This window comes from Xiphophorus hellerii, chromosome 11 (genome assembly GCF_003331165.1).
Source record: "Xiphophorus hellerii strain 12219 chromosome 11, Xiphophorus_hellerii-4.1, whole genome shotgun sequence".
In the NCBI taxonomy this organism is placed as follows: Eukaryota; Metazoa; Chordata; class Actinopteri; order Cyprinodontiformes; family Poeciliidae; genus Xiphophorus; species Xiphophorus hellerii.
The window spans coordinates 12,910,778-12,924,536 of NC_045682.1; the positions used below are offsets into that span (position 1 = coordinate 12,910,778).

Genomic DNA, 13,759 nt, shown 5'->3' on the forward strand with positions numbered 1-13,759 from the left:
ATATTTATCATGTAAAATTTTTTATCTGTTCCAGTTAGTTATTTATTGCATGGATAATCTGTCAATAATTACTTCCAGGTTAACATTGCTGAAGGACTTATTGTCTGTATTTGCATCCATCTTATAAACATTTCTCAGAGTTTACTTTTTGTATAAATCTACAGCTCAGTATTTATGAAATGTTTGCTGCGCCAAAGTTTAAAGTCACTCAGTCAATAGAAATATTAGAATCACTTGTAGGTCAGTATACTGGTCGGCTAAACTAGATTAGGAGTGTTAAAACAACTCCCTGCTAAACTGTAGAACATTATTTTAAAACTAATCGCCATGTAGAACATGAAATACAATGTTATGACTCCAAAATATAGGACTACAGTACCTGATATGTGGCTGGTCTATATTAGCTGGAAAACCGTCCTGCTTCTCCTCCTGGAGCTTTCTGGACTTGCTTTAATCCTACAGCAAAGATTATCTGGATTGAAAGCTGCTGCCCATATGGACAGCTGACTGTCTGAGAAGCTGCTGATACTTCACTTAGCTGTTTATGCACATAATAAAACAACCAATTCATCTGTGGATGGGAAAAAAAATAATGCATTTTCATATCGAGCAAATATCTGGGTTTGAAATACTGTAAATATGTGGTCATTCAGATCATTAGTAAGTTACTAAATTCTGCAAAAATAAAAATAAAAAATACAGATGTAAAAGCTTGATCAGGCATACAGAAATAAAATTATTATTTTTGTTTGTTTCTATGTTTTGTCTTCTGCAGGGTTTGAAATACTTATTCATCCCTTTGCCCCCAGAAGCCTATATAAGTGAGAACATGATGCTGAACATTTTAAAATGATATTTTGTTTTTTGGATTTATTCTGTACTCTGAGATGAGTTGTAGCCTCCATCTGTTCACCAATTTAAAAGGTTCTGGAACCCTGTTCTTGCTTGAAAACACAGTCAACCAAGCGTATCCTAAAACGACAACAAACACAAGACCAACTGTGACTCTGAACCTAGAAAATACAGAAACCTATTCCCTACCACTTATATAAAATGGTGTAACTTGGTATGTATGTGAGAAAAATGCCAAATAAAACTACTAAATGTACATGTCTCCTTTACTACAGCAGCCTGACTCCACAGCAGAGGGTTAATTCCCTGGAGTAAGGTATTATATAATCCGCACGCCGTGGCTTCGCTGTGCTGCACACTCGGCTGACATTGCACAACAGCCCACAGAGCTGAGCTGACATCAGGAGGGGGCGGAGCAATTGTACAGCATATAAGAAACCCTTCCCACAGTTATAAACGTTTTATAATCGGACAGATCTCAGATAAAGCAGAGAGGATCTGCAACCGTCCATCCTTCATGATGGCTCCTGTTGAGGTGGAGAATCCAGGTGAGCTTCCTGCATGTTATACTCTAAGTAAGAATGAAAGCAGCTGTTCACCTGCTCACCATGATATCAAGATGGCTACTTGCACACTGGTCTTATAGTAGAGCTTTACTATGTCTAATTTATACAAGTTTTTTTTCTATATATGCTAAAAAATCTGTTTGGGTTTTCTTTTGTGGACTATGTAGGACATAATGTTCGTTTTGCAGCTAAACTCTGGAAGCATCAGGTTTCACGTTCATACACTGCGTCTTGTTTGAATACGACACTCTCTCATTAGCACTTCTCCTAAATTAAATAAAGACTTAGTTACAGGCATCATGCCTTTTATTTGAGCTGCTTCCACACCAGTATTGGTTTTATAAGGCTGACATTTAGTGTGTTTGAAAAGCTACATTAAATAAACCATTTTAACTATTTTAGGGGAAACTGCACAACTAGAAAAGCAAAATTATAGTGTAGTAGCACAGAAGACAAAAAACCAAAATATGTATTAAATCTACTATGCTACAACTATTACAAAGCAATAGTGCCTCTTTCTGCAAAGTATAATCCTGTTAATGAATGTTATTGAAATTCAGTTTCCAGAAGTGATCAGAAACTTGAGATTTCTGTTGAACTCCTAGAAATTCTTCAGCATGACTGCATGCCAAAAATAAAACTCATACACCTGTTTGAAGAGTGACATCTGCAGCAGTTTCAAATAGTTCCCTGTGCTTTGAAAGTTTGATTCTAGGAACCTCTATCTGATTGGACATATTGTGACCTTTTTTATCCCTACAACATGCAGTGTTCAGCTGCAGCAGAATGAATTAGAGAATATATAAAAAGCACAAATTCAGTTTTGATCGGAAGGAACAAAGTATTTGATAGGAGATACTGAGACTGCATAAAATCAGATTCAGCTTCAGCTTACATCTTCAACTCCTCCCTGGCCTATTTCACACATGCAGAGGTCTGGGTGCACATGTGGAACATGTGAATATAGACCTGACCGACTGCTGACACTCACCTGAGTTGGCAAAAACCAACCTGATAGAGGGACAGCTAATGCAGCACATTGCTCTAAACAATGAAGCTGTTTTGGCCCAGCTGATTCTGTAAAGTGCTTCTCTTATCTGTTAACACATGTCAACATAGTCCTGAGCTAAGTTGATTTTATCTGAGTGAATTACCAAATGAGGACTGCTGGTGTGCATTAAGGTTGTTTTTTAAGCAAACATCCTCAGAATAGTATTAGTAAGAACATGGCGTACCTTCCTGGTTGAGGAGAGTGTTGTTCCCACAGAAACAGATGGTATTCGTCTCCATGTTGTGTGGAGAGTCAGTTTATGGTCTAATTGCTGTGTGTTGCAGGCAACCAACTGTTGAAAAAGAGAAAAGATCAAGTTTAGATGGCTGAAATCCTGTTCATGCTGTAGCTAGGCAACATTAGAGTCTGGACTGTAAATACAGAAACACATCAGAAAGGAGAGCTTGGTAAAGAGAATGTTTCAGCGTCTTTATGGCTAAATGTTCAGTACTTTCCTCCACAGGATGACACACTTTGGTTAAAAATGTCATTCACTGATAAACCAAATTAAAAATTATTCTGTACTGAATACACCAGGAAGAACACACTGCTGGACTAAGCTCCCAATAAATGCTATGAATTTCTTAAATCAAAGATGTTAATCTTCCTCCAACACAGACAGTCACTCCTCTCTCAAATTTAAAGCTCAGATTTAACATTGCTGCTTTAAAGCACAATTGCAATTCAGCGTTTGTATTTCATTAATTAGCTGTCAAGCAGTTATTTTTTAGACATTGGTTGTAAGCTTGTGTTTCTAATAAGTCATAGTTTTATTATGGGTTTGTTTTTTTTATTTTTAGCACAGTGCCACACTTTTGGAAAGATGTTCAGCTTAGATTAATTCTGTTTTGAGCAATGTTGAGTTTTCATTTTGGCAATCTCTTCTTTGAAATAAGAAGAGATTGCTTATTCTCTTCAATCCTCAGGAGAGTGGGAGTTGACTTGTCAGCTACATTTTTACTGTTTCTATGAAAAACAGTAAAAATGTTTTTTACAGCTGCCTACAGGAACAGAGGGAACAGAGGGAACAGGAACAGCGTGATCTTTATTGGGTTCATGTGTCAGAGTTTGTTTAACATTCAAAGTCAGATGAGAATCAATCATTTATTTCTCATTATTAAATGCATGTCTGGCTGAACATTTCAGTGTGAATGTGTATAGAGATTGATTGTGCAAGAAGGACACCGGTGATCCAGTAAATAAAACTATTGATTTTTTTTAACAACTTTTGTAACTTTCTTTATAGAGAGAATAAGTTTGTCACGTGTCCATTATAACATTCACTTTATTGAAGAAACTCATGTAAACAGTTTCTATTGCTGTCATAAAAATATGCACCACAACTGAAATCTAAATTTAGAGTTCAGTAAAATTCTACAAATCAAACTATTTTTGCAATGTCCCGGTTATATAATTGTCTTTTGCTTTACACATATTTTATGGTCTTACCAAAGCTAAATATTACTTAAGAACTTTTTTTCATAAAGAAGTTATACTTTTTTGTGAAAGTTATACTGTGCAGAAACATGCAAAGCACATGGATGTTTTCTATGATTGAAGACCAACAAACATGATGAGTTTTAAGTGTTACTAAATGACAGCAAAAGTCTAAAACTGCTCTAAAAGAAATTTTCTTTCCATTAATTATTATTAATCTAAACAACAGTCAATTGTTTAGGGAATTCCTCTGCCTTCAGTTTGAGATCTGCTGTTTACCCCCTAAAAAACCTAACTAGTTATTCAATTTTCAATTTATCCCGGACAACAAATGGAGGCTCATCCGGGATAAATTGACTTCTTAGGTCAATGTAGGTGGACTATTTAATCTAACAAGCATAACACATTTTTGGACTGTGAAAGGAAAACATGGTACTTGGTGAGAGACCATTTGTGTATGAAGAAAACACATTAAGACCATGCAGACAGACTTTGAGTCAGGAATCAAATCCCTTATCTTCTTGCTTCAAGGCAAAGATTTCTAATCCACAACAGCTTTATTGTTTAGAGCAATGTGCTGCACACGCTATCCCTCTAATCCCTCTAATAAGCACATGAATGATGCTTGATAGAGAAATAAAAGTGATAATAGTAATAGTTATAGCTGAACTGTTATATCCATAGAGTGTAATTAAGATACTGGCTGTGTTTTCTGTAGATGAGGCCAAACCTACTGCCAAGACCAAAGTAGTTACAGGACTAGAGAGCATTGCTCCTCTTATAAGCACAGTAGAGGAAACCCCTGAACCAATCACCACCACAATTAAAGGCTCTATCCCAACCTGGATCAATGGTAATTTCCTCCGCAATGGGCCAGGGAAGTTTGAGTTTGGAAATACGCAGTGAGTATGGAAGTCAGCTTGGTTTGCATCATTCTGGTTCTGCTTGGTCTTAATATGTTTTCTTCAAAATGTAATTCTATACATTTTGAAGAAAACAAAATGTATAGAATTACATTTGTTTTTGCTAACAGCTACAACCACTGGTTTGATGGGATGGCCATGCTGCACCAGTTTAAGATCCAGAACGGCCAGGTGACGTATAAGAGTCGCTTTCTACAGAGCGACGCCTACAAGAAGAACAGCGAGCGGGATCGCATCATGATGTCAGAGTTCGGTACCCTGGCGATGCCTGATCCATGTAAAAACTTCTTCCAGAGATTTCTCTCTCGCTTTGAGATGATCGGTGAGTGCAGTGGGTGGATTATTAGATATTGATTTGACAGAGGATGGAGAAAAATGAACAGAGTGTACTTTTCTAGGAATCCTTCTCAGTTTTAGTGTTTCCTTCTTATTTTCAATCTTGTCTTAAGCAAGAATAAAGAGTTTAGATTTGTGAAAAAAAAAACTATAACATCTACTGTATCTAGCTCTGATTAAGTGTGCACAAAATATTTTTAAAGTCTTTGCTTGTTCAAACTCTTTTGTACTCCAGCTGTGTTGGAGAGAAGCCTCTTAAGGAATTTTCTGTGAAGCAGTTACATAATAGTAAAACATAGCAGGAAGCAAGGGAGGAGAAAATGTTTTACATAACCAAACTCCACACAGTAAGTTCAAGACGAAAACTCTCTTATGAACATAAAAGAAGCTAAAGTTATGATTTTTTTCTGTTCCAGGACCTCTGGACAATGCAAATGTGAGCTTTGTGAAATACAAGGGTGACTACTATGTCAGCACAGAGTCAAATTTCATGCACAAAGTGAACCCGGAAAACCTGGAAACGTTGGAAAAGGTACTATCATAGTCATGACAAAGGAAGCGATTCCTCCATTTTTAAATGTTGTGCAACATATTTTTCTGTTATGTAATACAGTTTTAGCAGCTATGATCATCTTCTGATTTCTATTCAAAATGTCTTTGCTGGGTGGCTCCCCTTCCATAAAATAAAGCTATAGATGTGTCTATAATGGAAGATTGACTGAGTCAAACTCCAGACCTAAAACTCATTCAGGTGCAAGACTTGAAAACTGCTGTTCACAAGATACTTTTAAATCTAATCTGGCTGAACTTGAGTTATTTTGCAATGAAAAATGGGAAAAAATATCAGTCTTTTATATGTCTCATATTCTATATTTCCAGCCGTAATTGTAGTGAAAGCTGGTTCTGTACAGAAAAGCACATATTCCAGATTTTATTTGGAAGTCACAGCTGTTCACTACTTTGTGCCGTTCTCTGTAATGACACACTGAAACTAGAACCATTAGTTGTGCTTTACAGGTTGATTGGAGCAAGTTCATTGCTGTGAATGGAGCTACTGCTCATCCTCACTACGACCCAGACGGCACCACCTACAATATGGGCAACTCCTATGGAAGCAAAGGTTAGGCCAATTCATTAGTGAAGCACACCTATTTAACTTTTACTAGGTTTTTCTACTGTTTGATATTTAAATTTTTCATAAGTTTCATTAAAAAAATAATAATTTTTACATATTTTTTTTTTACAATTGTCACTTTCTCCTGACTTCATAATTTGTAAAAAATAAAAATAAAATAAAATAAACACCTGCCAGACTCTCCACCATTGCTACAGTTAGCATAGCCACAGATAATTTTCTGTAATGGTAAGTTGTTTCTCCGCCATTCGCAGTTGTGGGATTCCATTAGTGCCAAAAATTGGAACTTCGTGCCCTCAGGCTTTGAATGGTTGGCGATAGTAGCACTGTGAGAATTAAGTTCTTTTCACATATTAATTCCCTCAAATTATACTGTAAGGACATAGAGTCAGTTTTAATAAATACGTTAAAAAAAAATAATAAACACTTTAAAAAATAAAATAATAAAAAAAATATATTTACCTCAATATAAATTTCACCACAAAGCCAATGATGACTCTTATGTTTTAGGAGCACTGTACAACATCATCAAAGTCCCCCCTGAGAAAACAGAAAGAAAAGACACCCTGCAGGGAGCCAAAGTCCTTTGTTCAATTGTTCCAGCAAACAAGTCCCATCCCTCCTACTACCACAGCTTTGGTAAAGTTGTGCTTCTTGGTACCTCTTCTTTCAACTCTTTTCCATTTGCTGCTTTCAGCTCTAAAGCACCTCTCTCCTTGCCATTCTTTCTGGTACCAGCCATGTCCGAGAACTATGTGGTTTTCATCGAGCAGCCAATTAAGATGGACCTCCTGAAGATAGTCACCTGCAAGATCAGAGGAAAGGCTTTGAGTCAGGGAATATACTGGGATCCAAAGCTGGAAACTGTTTTCCATCTCATTGACAAGCGTTCAGGAGAGGTCTGATGAAAAGCAAGAATTAAAATTAAAACCAAAAGTCATAACTTCATAAAGTTCATGATTTTGTTTATTCCTCTGTAGGTCATTCCCATGAAGTATCACACCAAAGCCATCTCCATCTTCCATCAGATCAATGCCTTCGAGGAAGATGGTTTCCTGATGCTGGATATGTGCTGCTCAGATGGCGGCCAGGCCATCAGCAACTACCTCATCCAGAACTTACGCAAATCAGGAGAGGCACTAGATGAAGTCAGTAAAACAACCTAACCAGACTGTGTTGAGCAACCTATTTTCTCCTTTCAGATAATCAGTCAACCTCCAGACTTTCTTTGATCAAAGACACCAAAAACATTCTGCTCCTCTGTGATCTTTCCAGCTGTATAACACCAGTGACAGGACTTTCCCACGGCGTTTTGTTCTGCCCCTAAATGTGACCAGTGACACCCCAACAAACCAGAAGTTGAACACTCGGCCTTCCAGCAAAGCAACATGCATCAAAATCAGTGTCAACAAGGTGAGAGGGATTTACAGTGCGTTCCAGAGATATTCAATCCCCTTAAAAATTTCACACTTTACTATGTTACAACCACAAAATTTGTTGTATGTCACTGGAACTTTAGAGAAAATCTCAAATAAGCTCTGCAGTATTAAGAAATATTGGATATAAAAATACAGTTTATTGTTTTCTGCAATAGTAATACACATCAAATTGCAGTTATTATGCCTATTTTCAGGTATCAACCAACCAAAGGTTTTAGGCTGCCTTCACACTGCAACCTGAAGTGATCCAATTACAATTTTTTTTTTTACATAATGCGACCGTTTTCTGACTTTTTCATGACAGCCTGAACAACACAGGTCGGATTTTTTTCCAAATATGACCCACACCACTTCAATATCCGATCCGATTCAAATGTGACCTAACATCCAGGTCGCATTCATCTGACCTGAATGTCACTGATACTCAACAAATGTCCCTATTCTGCATCCTGATACGGGAAGAAAAACGACAACCACGACAGATTATAAAGAGGATTAAGTTGTTAAAGTGCTGGCTGCGGTCGGACAACAACTTCAAAATCTACGCTCCACCGTTAGCATCAATGTTTACTTACACAAACACTGAGCACTTCTTATTTATGGCGGTTGGCGGGGCATGCGATCTCTTTGTGACGCTATTGCGCCCTTTACTGCTCATGCGGGACACTTACAGGTCGTTTGCAGTTCATACTGGAGAACACATACAGGTCGCATTTATTTGGAAGTGTGAACGACCACAGCAAAAAGGCAGTCGAGTGTTCATCTAACATCAGGGCCAGTAATAAAACTTACAAATAGAAACAAACACATTCTAGTGATGCATAATGTGTCCAACTTTGTTGAATTTGACTGAACGAAGCCTAACCATTCTTTAAACGAGTGTCTGACTTTAGCAACACACAGCTGCTCTTGTCTTCATCAACAGGTTTTCTGCCAACACGAGGATCTCCATGGAGATGACCTGTATGACTACGGTGGCCTGGAGTTCCCACAAATCAACTACAGCAAATTTAACACCAGACCATATCGTTACTTTTACGGCTGTGGCTTCAGACACATGGTGGGAGACTCCCTGCTCAAGATGGACTTGAAGGACAAGACACTTAAGGTGTGCTCGTGATGATAAATGCTCATTTTGGAAGATGCACTGTACCATCAACAACTGTATGCTTCGACCAGGGTTCTGCAACATGTTGTTCTTTAAGCCTGCAGAACAAGTTAACAATAGACATGATTGTTAAGTAACTCGGTAGAGTTACTTATCAATGAAGGTAGTGATGCTCAGTGTTACTTAAGACATTTGGTGAGGTATTTTTTCTTAATTAGTCAACATTAAGGCAAAAATAAATAAATTGAACAAATCATATATCAGGTTTGTAAAATTATTTGCAAGAAACCACAGAGGACCTGAGCCTAAAAAATCCAAATAAGGATTTTTTATTTTATTTAACTTGCAGTAAATGTCAAAGAAAACCTAAAGTGTAATGTGTGGGATATAAATGACTGCAGGTCTGGCAACAGAAGGGTTTCTACCCATCAGAGCCGGTGTTTGTGCCGTCGCCTGATGCTACGGACGAGGATGCTGGAGTCATTCTGTCGGTGGTTCTCACACCTTCACAGGTAAAACTCCCCACATCAGGCCTGATACTGAATTTAGTGAAACGGTTACATGAAGACAAGTGCAATACTTTTACCACTGAGTTTGTGTGCAGAACTGTCTAACGTCACGGGATTTAGTTTAAGATTGAACATTTACTCAATTAAAAACCTATGATTTTTGCACACAATATACCTCAATAAATATTCCTCAAAGAAATCACACAAAGTGTTCACTTTAATATTGCTGAATATATTTTATTGCAAGAGAAACAAAGGATTAGTATTAAAATATTGGAACATGAAAAGTTTGTCATTTGCTTGTTTCTGTGGACTTCAAACAAATATGTTATGTTTGTGTCCCAGAAATCTACAGGAAAATACTGATTATGTGTACAAATTTCTACAAATTAATCCTAATAAAAATTATGCTATTCTAAACCAATTTATAAAAAAAAAAATTGCTTTAATCACAGACTAAGTTTTAAGTTAAGCTTCAGTGCTGGAATCCTTATGTTAGTTTTAATATAAATTCATGTTGACTTCAGTAAAAAGATGATTAATTTCTTTCTTTTAAGCTAGCAGCTGTATGTTGCATTTATATTACGTTACTGAAGGGTTAATGTCACCAGAAGATGGACTGCAGTGGTTTTCTGTTTGTCTGAATTGAGTGAACCTTTCCATGCCTGATTTTCTCCATTCTCTCTGCAGGATAAAGAGACATTTCTCCTGGTTTTGGATGCAAAAACGTTTGAGGAGCTGGGAAGAGCTAACGTGCCTGTTAACATGGCTTATGGCTTCCATGGTGCCTTCTCCGCCTCTCCATAAACCACTGCCTTCTACATTAACAGCATTAAAGTTACTCCATATAATGCAACTGGTACAAATCAAGTAGTACGCAAAAATAAACAGTATTCCGTAGGCCACACAGTTGCTGTTACAATGTGCACTTACTTTCTTAGCTACACCTTCTAGCACTTGTGTTTGTCTTCAGAGTTGTTTTAATTCTTCATGGCGCACTTTCAGCAAAGTGTCCGAAACAATCCGCAAAGGTTTTTGTCATGATGTGAATCTTGTTGAATGTAGCAGCTCCACTCAAGACTCCTCTGATCTGATCTGTTATTTTGTCATTTTAATGAGCAGGTATGAATTGTAGCCGTAGTTTCTTGTTCTTAACTGACAGCAGTGGCACCCATTGTGGTTTGCAGCCTTTTCCCTTGAAGGTACGATATGTTATGCATTCAGAGATGCTATTCAGTTTTTGAAACATTCAGACAAGCCTCGTCTGCAACCAAAATTGTGCCATCTTCAAATTCACTTCCGTTATTTTTCCCATTCTGAACTTCAGGAAGTCGTTTTCACCACGTCTAAATGTTTACAAGCACCAAGTTGCTGCCATGTTTTGGCTGATTTGCCTTTTGTCTCACGCAATTGAAAAAATTTGCCTAAAAAGAGGCCTGCGCGTGAACAAATGTTTAAGCGATTCACTTTTTATACTGACTAAATGCTGCTAACATATTATTTGCTTTCTTGAAATTTTTGCCTATAGGCCTATTAACTTATTTTCTTTCCTTTTTACACATTAGCTCAAAACTGACTAGTTGTTCCTAAGGACGCAGTAGTATTAAATAAGTTGCCAAAGTCAATTGCCTTTGTACAATTTTTTCTTTACCGTTTTTGTACTTAAATATTTGTATTCACTTCTACATTTTCTATCAACGAAGTTATAATTAAATTTTTAATTCGCTAACTTCTAATGTGCTCCTGGTCTTCTGTTTTATACATCAAGTTAAGGGTGTGTGTGACCTAAAAACATCCGGATAAGTCCAACATTAAATTTAGCAAATTTATTAAATTAGTGAATGGAAACCAACAGATTCCCACTAAATAAACTCAAACAATAATTGTTTACATAATATCTGTAGCACAATTATTCCCTTTTCAATGATATTTTGTGACTTCCTGTTTCCCTTTTTTTATTAATATGAAACATATAAGTCAGATATTAATTTATCTCAGATACTCTTCAAGAGGAGAAAGACATTTAAACATATAATAAAGGCAGCTGGTCTTGTAATCCCAGGAACTGGCTTTAAGAAATTAGTTAATTGCCTCATCAAATTTCTTGTTTGTGCACACAGTCTAATACTAGCTCTGATATTTGTCACAATCTACAGTAGGACTAATAAGTAAGAAGTTTAAAATAACTCCAGCTGTGACAAAACAAATAAGCAGCCATTGATGATTTCAATTTAAACAATCGCTTGCTTTTTCCCCACTGAATAAATTTACTCAAATTAAAGGTGGGATTTATATTTTGAATATTTTTACATTTCAGATTATGCCTCTGAAAAGCAGATGGATTTGTTTTATGTTGAGTACACTCCTCTTCCAAGGTTGCCAATAAGATGTAGATGGGAAATTCAAGAAAACTGCATCCCATATTCATGTTATGACGCAAAAAGAGCCAGCCAGGGCATTGGCGAGCTAAACTGCTGCGCGAGGCCGTCGCGCCAGCAGGGGGCGCCCGTCAGCGTCCTGTTTCAACCAAGATACAAATTTTAAAAAGCTCAAAACTTGTAGGTAGAATTATGAAGCATTCTTTTCAATAAACGAAAATTTTTAAAAATAAGGAAAATTCTTTGAAATTTTTAATTTATTTAGAATTTACAAGAACTGAAAATATATTTTTAAATATAAAAATGAAGGTGTTTATATTTTGTCAAGATTTAAGTGGTCGTAATTTTAATGATATTCTCCATTCATAATTTCATTGCACAAATTGTTTAGTATAAATGAATCATTTATCATTAATAAATGCATTCATGACTTCTGTTGCTCGTGTTGACACTGAAAATAAAAGTTTTGCATTTGCATTTTGTCATCACACCTAGAAAAACAATTTGGTTACCAGTAGAGCAACCAACCACGTTACTAAATTTTGAATGAAGTGTTTTTCAATAAATATTTGTCCAATCAAATGTCTAATAAATATGTAGTAATATCACAAACAAGCACAGCGATTGTCAAAATTCATGACTGCGGTAAAATAATCCAACACTTGTCCACTAGAGGGCACCATTTGGCAAGAAGTGACTTCTGTTACTGGGATCCAAGATTTCAGTACAGAACTGAAATCACTTCCTCACCAAAATAAGTTGTTTTAAAAAGAGGGAGAAATTCTAACAAGTGAAAAACTGCCACATTCTTCTCTGTAGGAGTTATTCACTGATACTGCTTGTTTTTGAGCAGAAAATGTCAAATGTTGCAACATTATTAAACAGCAACTCTCCCTGTTTCAACTGTGTGGTTCTAAATCATACCAGATGCAGTTTACGTTGAAATGTTTGAACAAAAGCAGAGGGGAACATTTCTGGACCCAGCATGGACAATCCACTCATGAGAGCGATAAAAGCTGCGCTTTTCGTTAGTAGAGGGAGAGAAAGCATCAAGAGACACCAGGCTGGCTGGCTCACTCTAAAGTTTAGATTTGATTTTTCTGCACATGTGGGACAGCTAAGAGAAAATGCAGCAACCACAAAGGAGAAATAAATGCAAGTTGATGCAAAATGATATAAATTTTTACCTTAGTTTGCAAAGGAAATGTATTTAAATCAAAACAGTGGATTAAGCATGGAGACTAACTGTGGCTTCACGTTATAAGCTGCGTGTGTGTGGCCAGAGAAAGGATGCAAACTTCCACAGAGGAGTGAACAAAAGAGAAGAGAGGAAAAAAGAGCTTGCTCTGGGTGTTCCTGAGAGACATTTAAAGCAACAGAGACCCCGATCTTAAAAGGACCCCTACAAACGCTAAAGTGGGAGGATTTCGGGTTGCAGAGCATGCATTATTAATGGTTCCAAATGGATCTGCAGATTGTATTTAATAACAGGGGCGTTTCTGTAATTGGAATTTCAGCAGGTCTACGTGTCCCGTCACTTATTTAAATTGGTGAAACTTTCAACCTCTTTTTGAGTTGCTCTCATTGCAACTTTATTAAAAAGTTGCAGAATCAGTCCTTTACCATGTTAACACACTCAGAACAACCGTTAGTAGAAATGCAGAGTGAGAAAAAAAAACACAGATCTATTATTAAACTGATTAATCTGACAGCTTGATGCATTTTTCTTGCAAACAATGATTTAACAGAAACTTTGATTCATTTATCATTTGCTATCACGCAGATGAAAGAAGTTGGAAAAAAAAGTAATACCCCTTGAACTTTGATGCATTTTGTTGCATAACCACCAAAACAAATTTAATTTAATTTTTATTTTCTGTGACAGACCAGCACCAAACATTGCATAGTTGTGAAGCGACAGGGAAATACTCAGTGGTTTTATTTATTTTTTCAGACAGAATAAGAATTGAGTCAATATATATTTTTCCTCTGGTACTTTAACAATAAAGAGTGTGACGCAACTGC

General features: G+C 36.7%; 2 protein-coding genes across 3 annotated transcripts in view; one reads left to right on the forward strand and one right to left on the reverse strand.

Annotated features, from left to right (window-relative positions):
* snx19a (sorting nexin 19a) overlaps nucleotides 1-13,759 on the reverse strand; it is a 101,139-nt gene that overhangs the window by 7,606 nt on the left and 79,774 nt on the right. For both annotated transcript variants that reach the window (XM_032576260.1, XM_032576261.1), the window contains one exon: nucleotides 2,654-2,761. In XM_032576260.1, coding sequence (XP_032432151.1) covers nucleotides 2,654-2,761 — 108 coding nt within the window. The remainder of the gene's footprint in view (nucleotides 1-2,653; nucleotides 2,762-13,759) is intronic.
* LOC116728287 (beta,beta-carotene 9',10'-oxygenase-like) lies at nucleotides 1,247-11,088 on the forward strand. The gene is made up of 12 exons (XM_032576262.1): nucleotides 1,247-1,400; nucleotides 4,625-4,808; nucleotides 4,940-5,151; nucleotides 5,582-5,697; nucleotides 6,183-6,285; nucleotides 6,811-6,939; nucleotides 7,039-7,199; nucleotides 7,281-7,448; nucleotides 7,576-7,713; nucleotides 8,665-8,847; nucleotides 9,249-9,359; nucleotides 10,047-11,088. The coding sequence occupies exons 1-12, from the start codon at nucleotides 1,370-1,372 to the stop codon at nucleotides 10,161-10,163; spliced, it is 1,653 nt and encodes a 550-aa protein (XP_032432153.1). The 5' UTR covers nucleotides 1,247-1,369; the 3' UTR covers nucleotides 10,164-11,088.

Bases quoted from the DNA above. Each gene is read 5' to 3' on its own strand.
- LOC116728287 (XM_032576262.1), top strand. From the start codon at position 1,370: ATGATGGCTCCTGTTGAGGTGGAGAATCCAG. The intron at 6,286-6,810 runs GTTAGGCCAATT...CTTATGTTTTAG, and splicing joins CAACTCCTATGGAAGCAAAG to GAGCACTGTACAACATCATC. The intron at 7,449-7,575 runs GTCAGTAAAACA...TGATCTTTCCAG, and splicing joins CAGGAGAGGCACTAGATGAA to CTGTATAACACCAGTGACAG.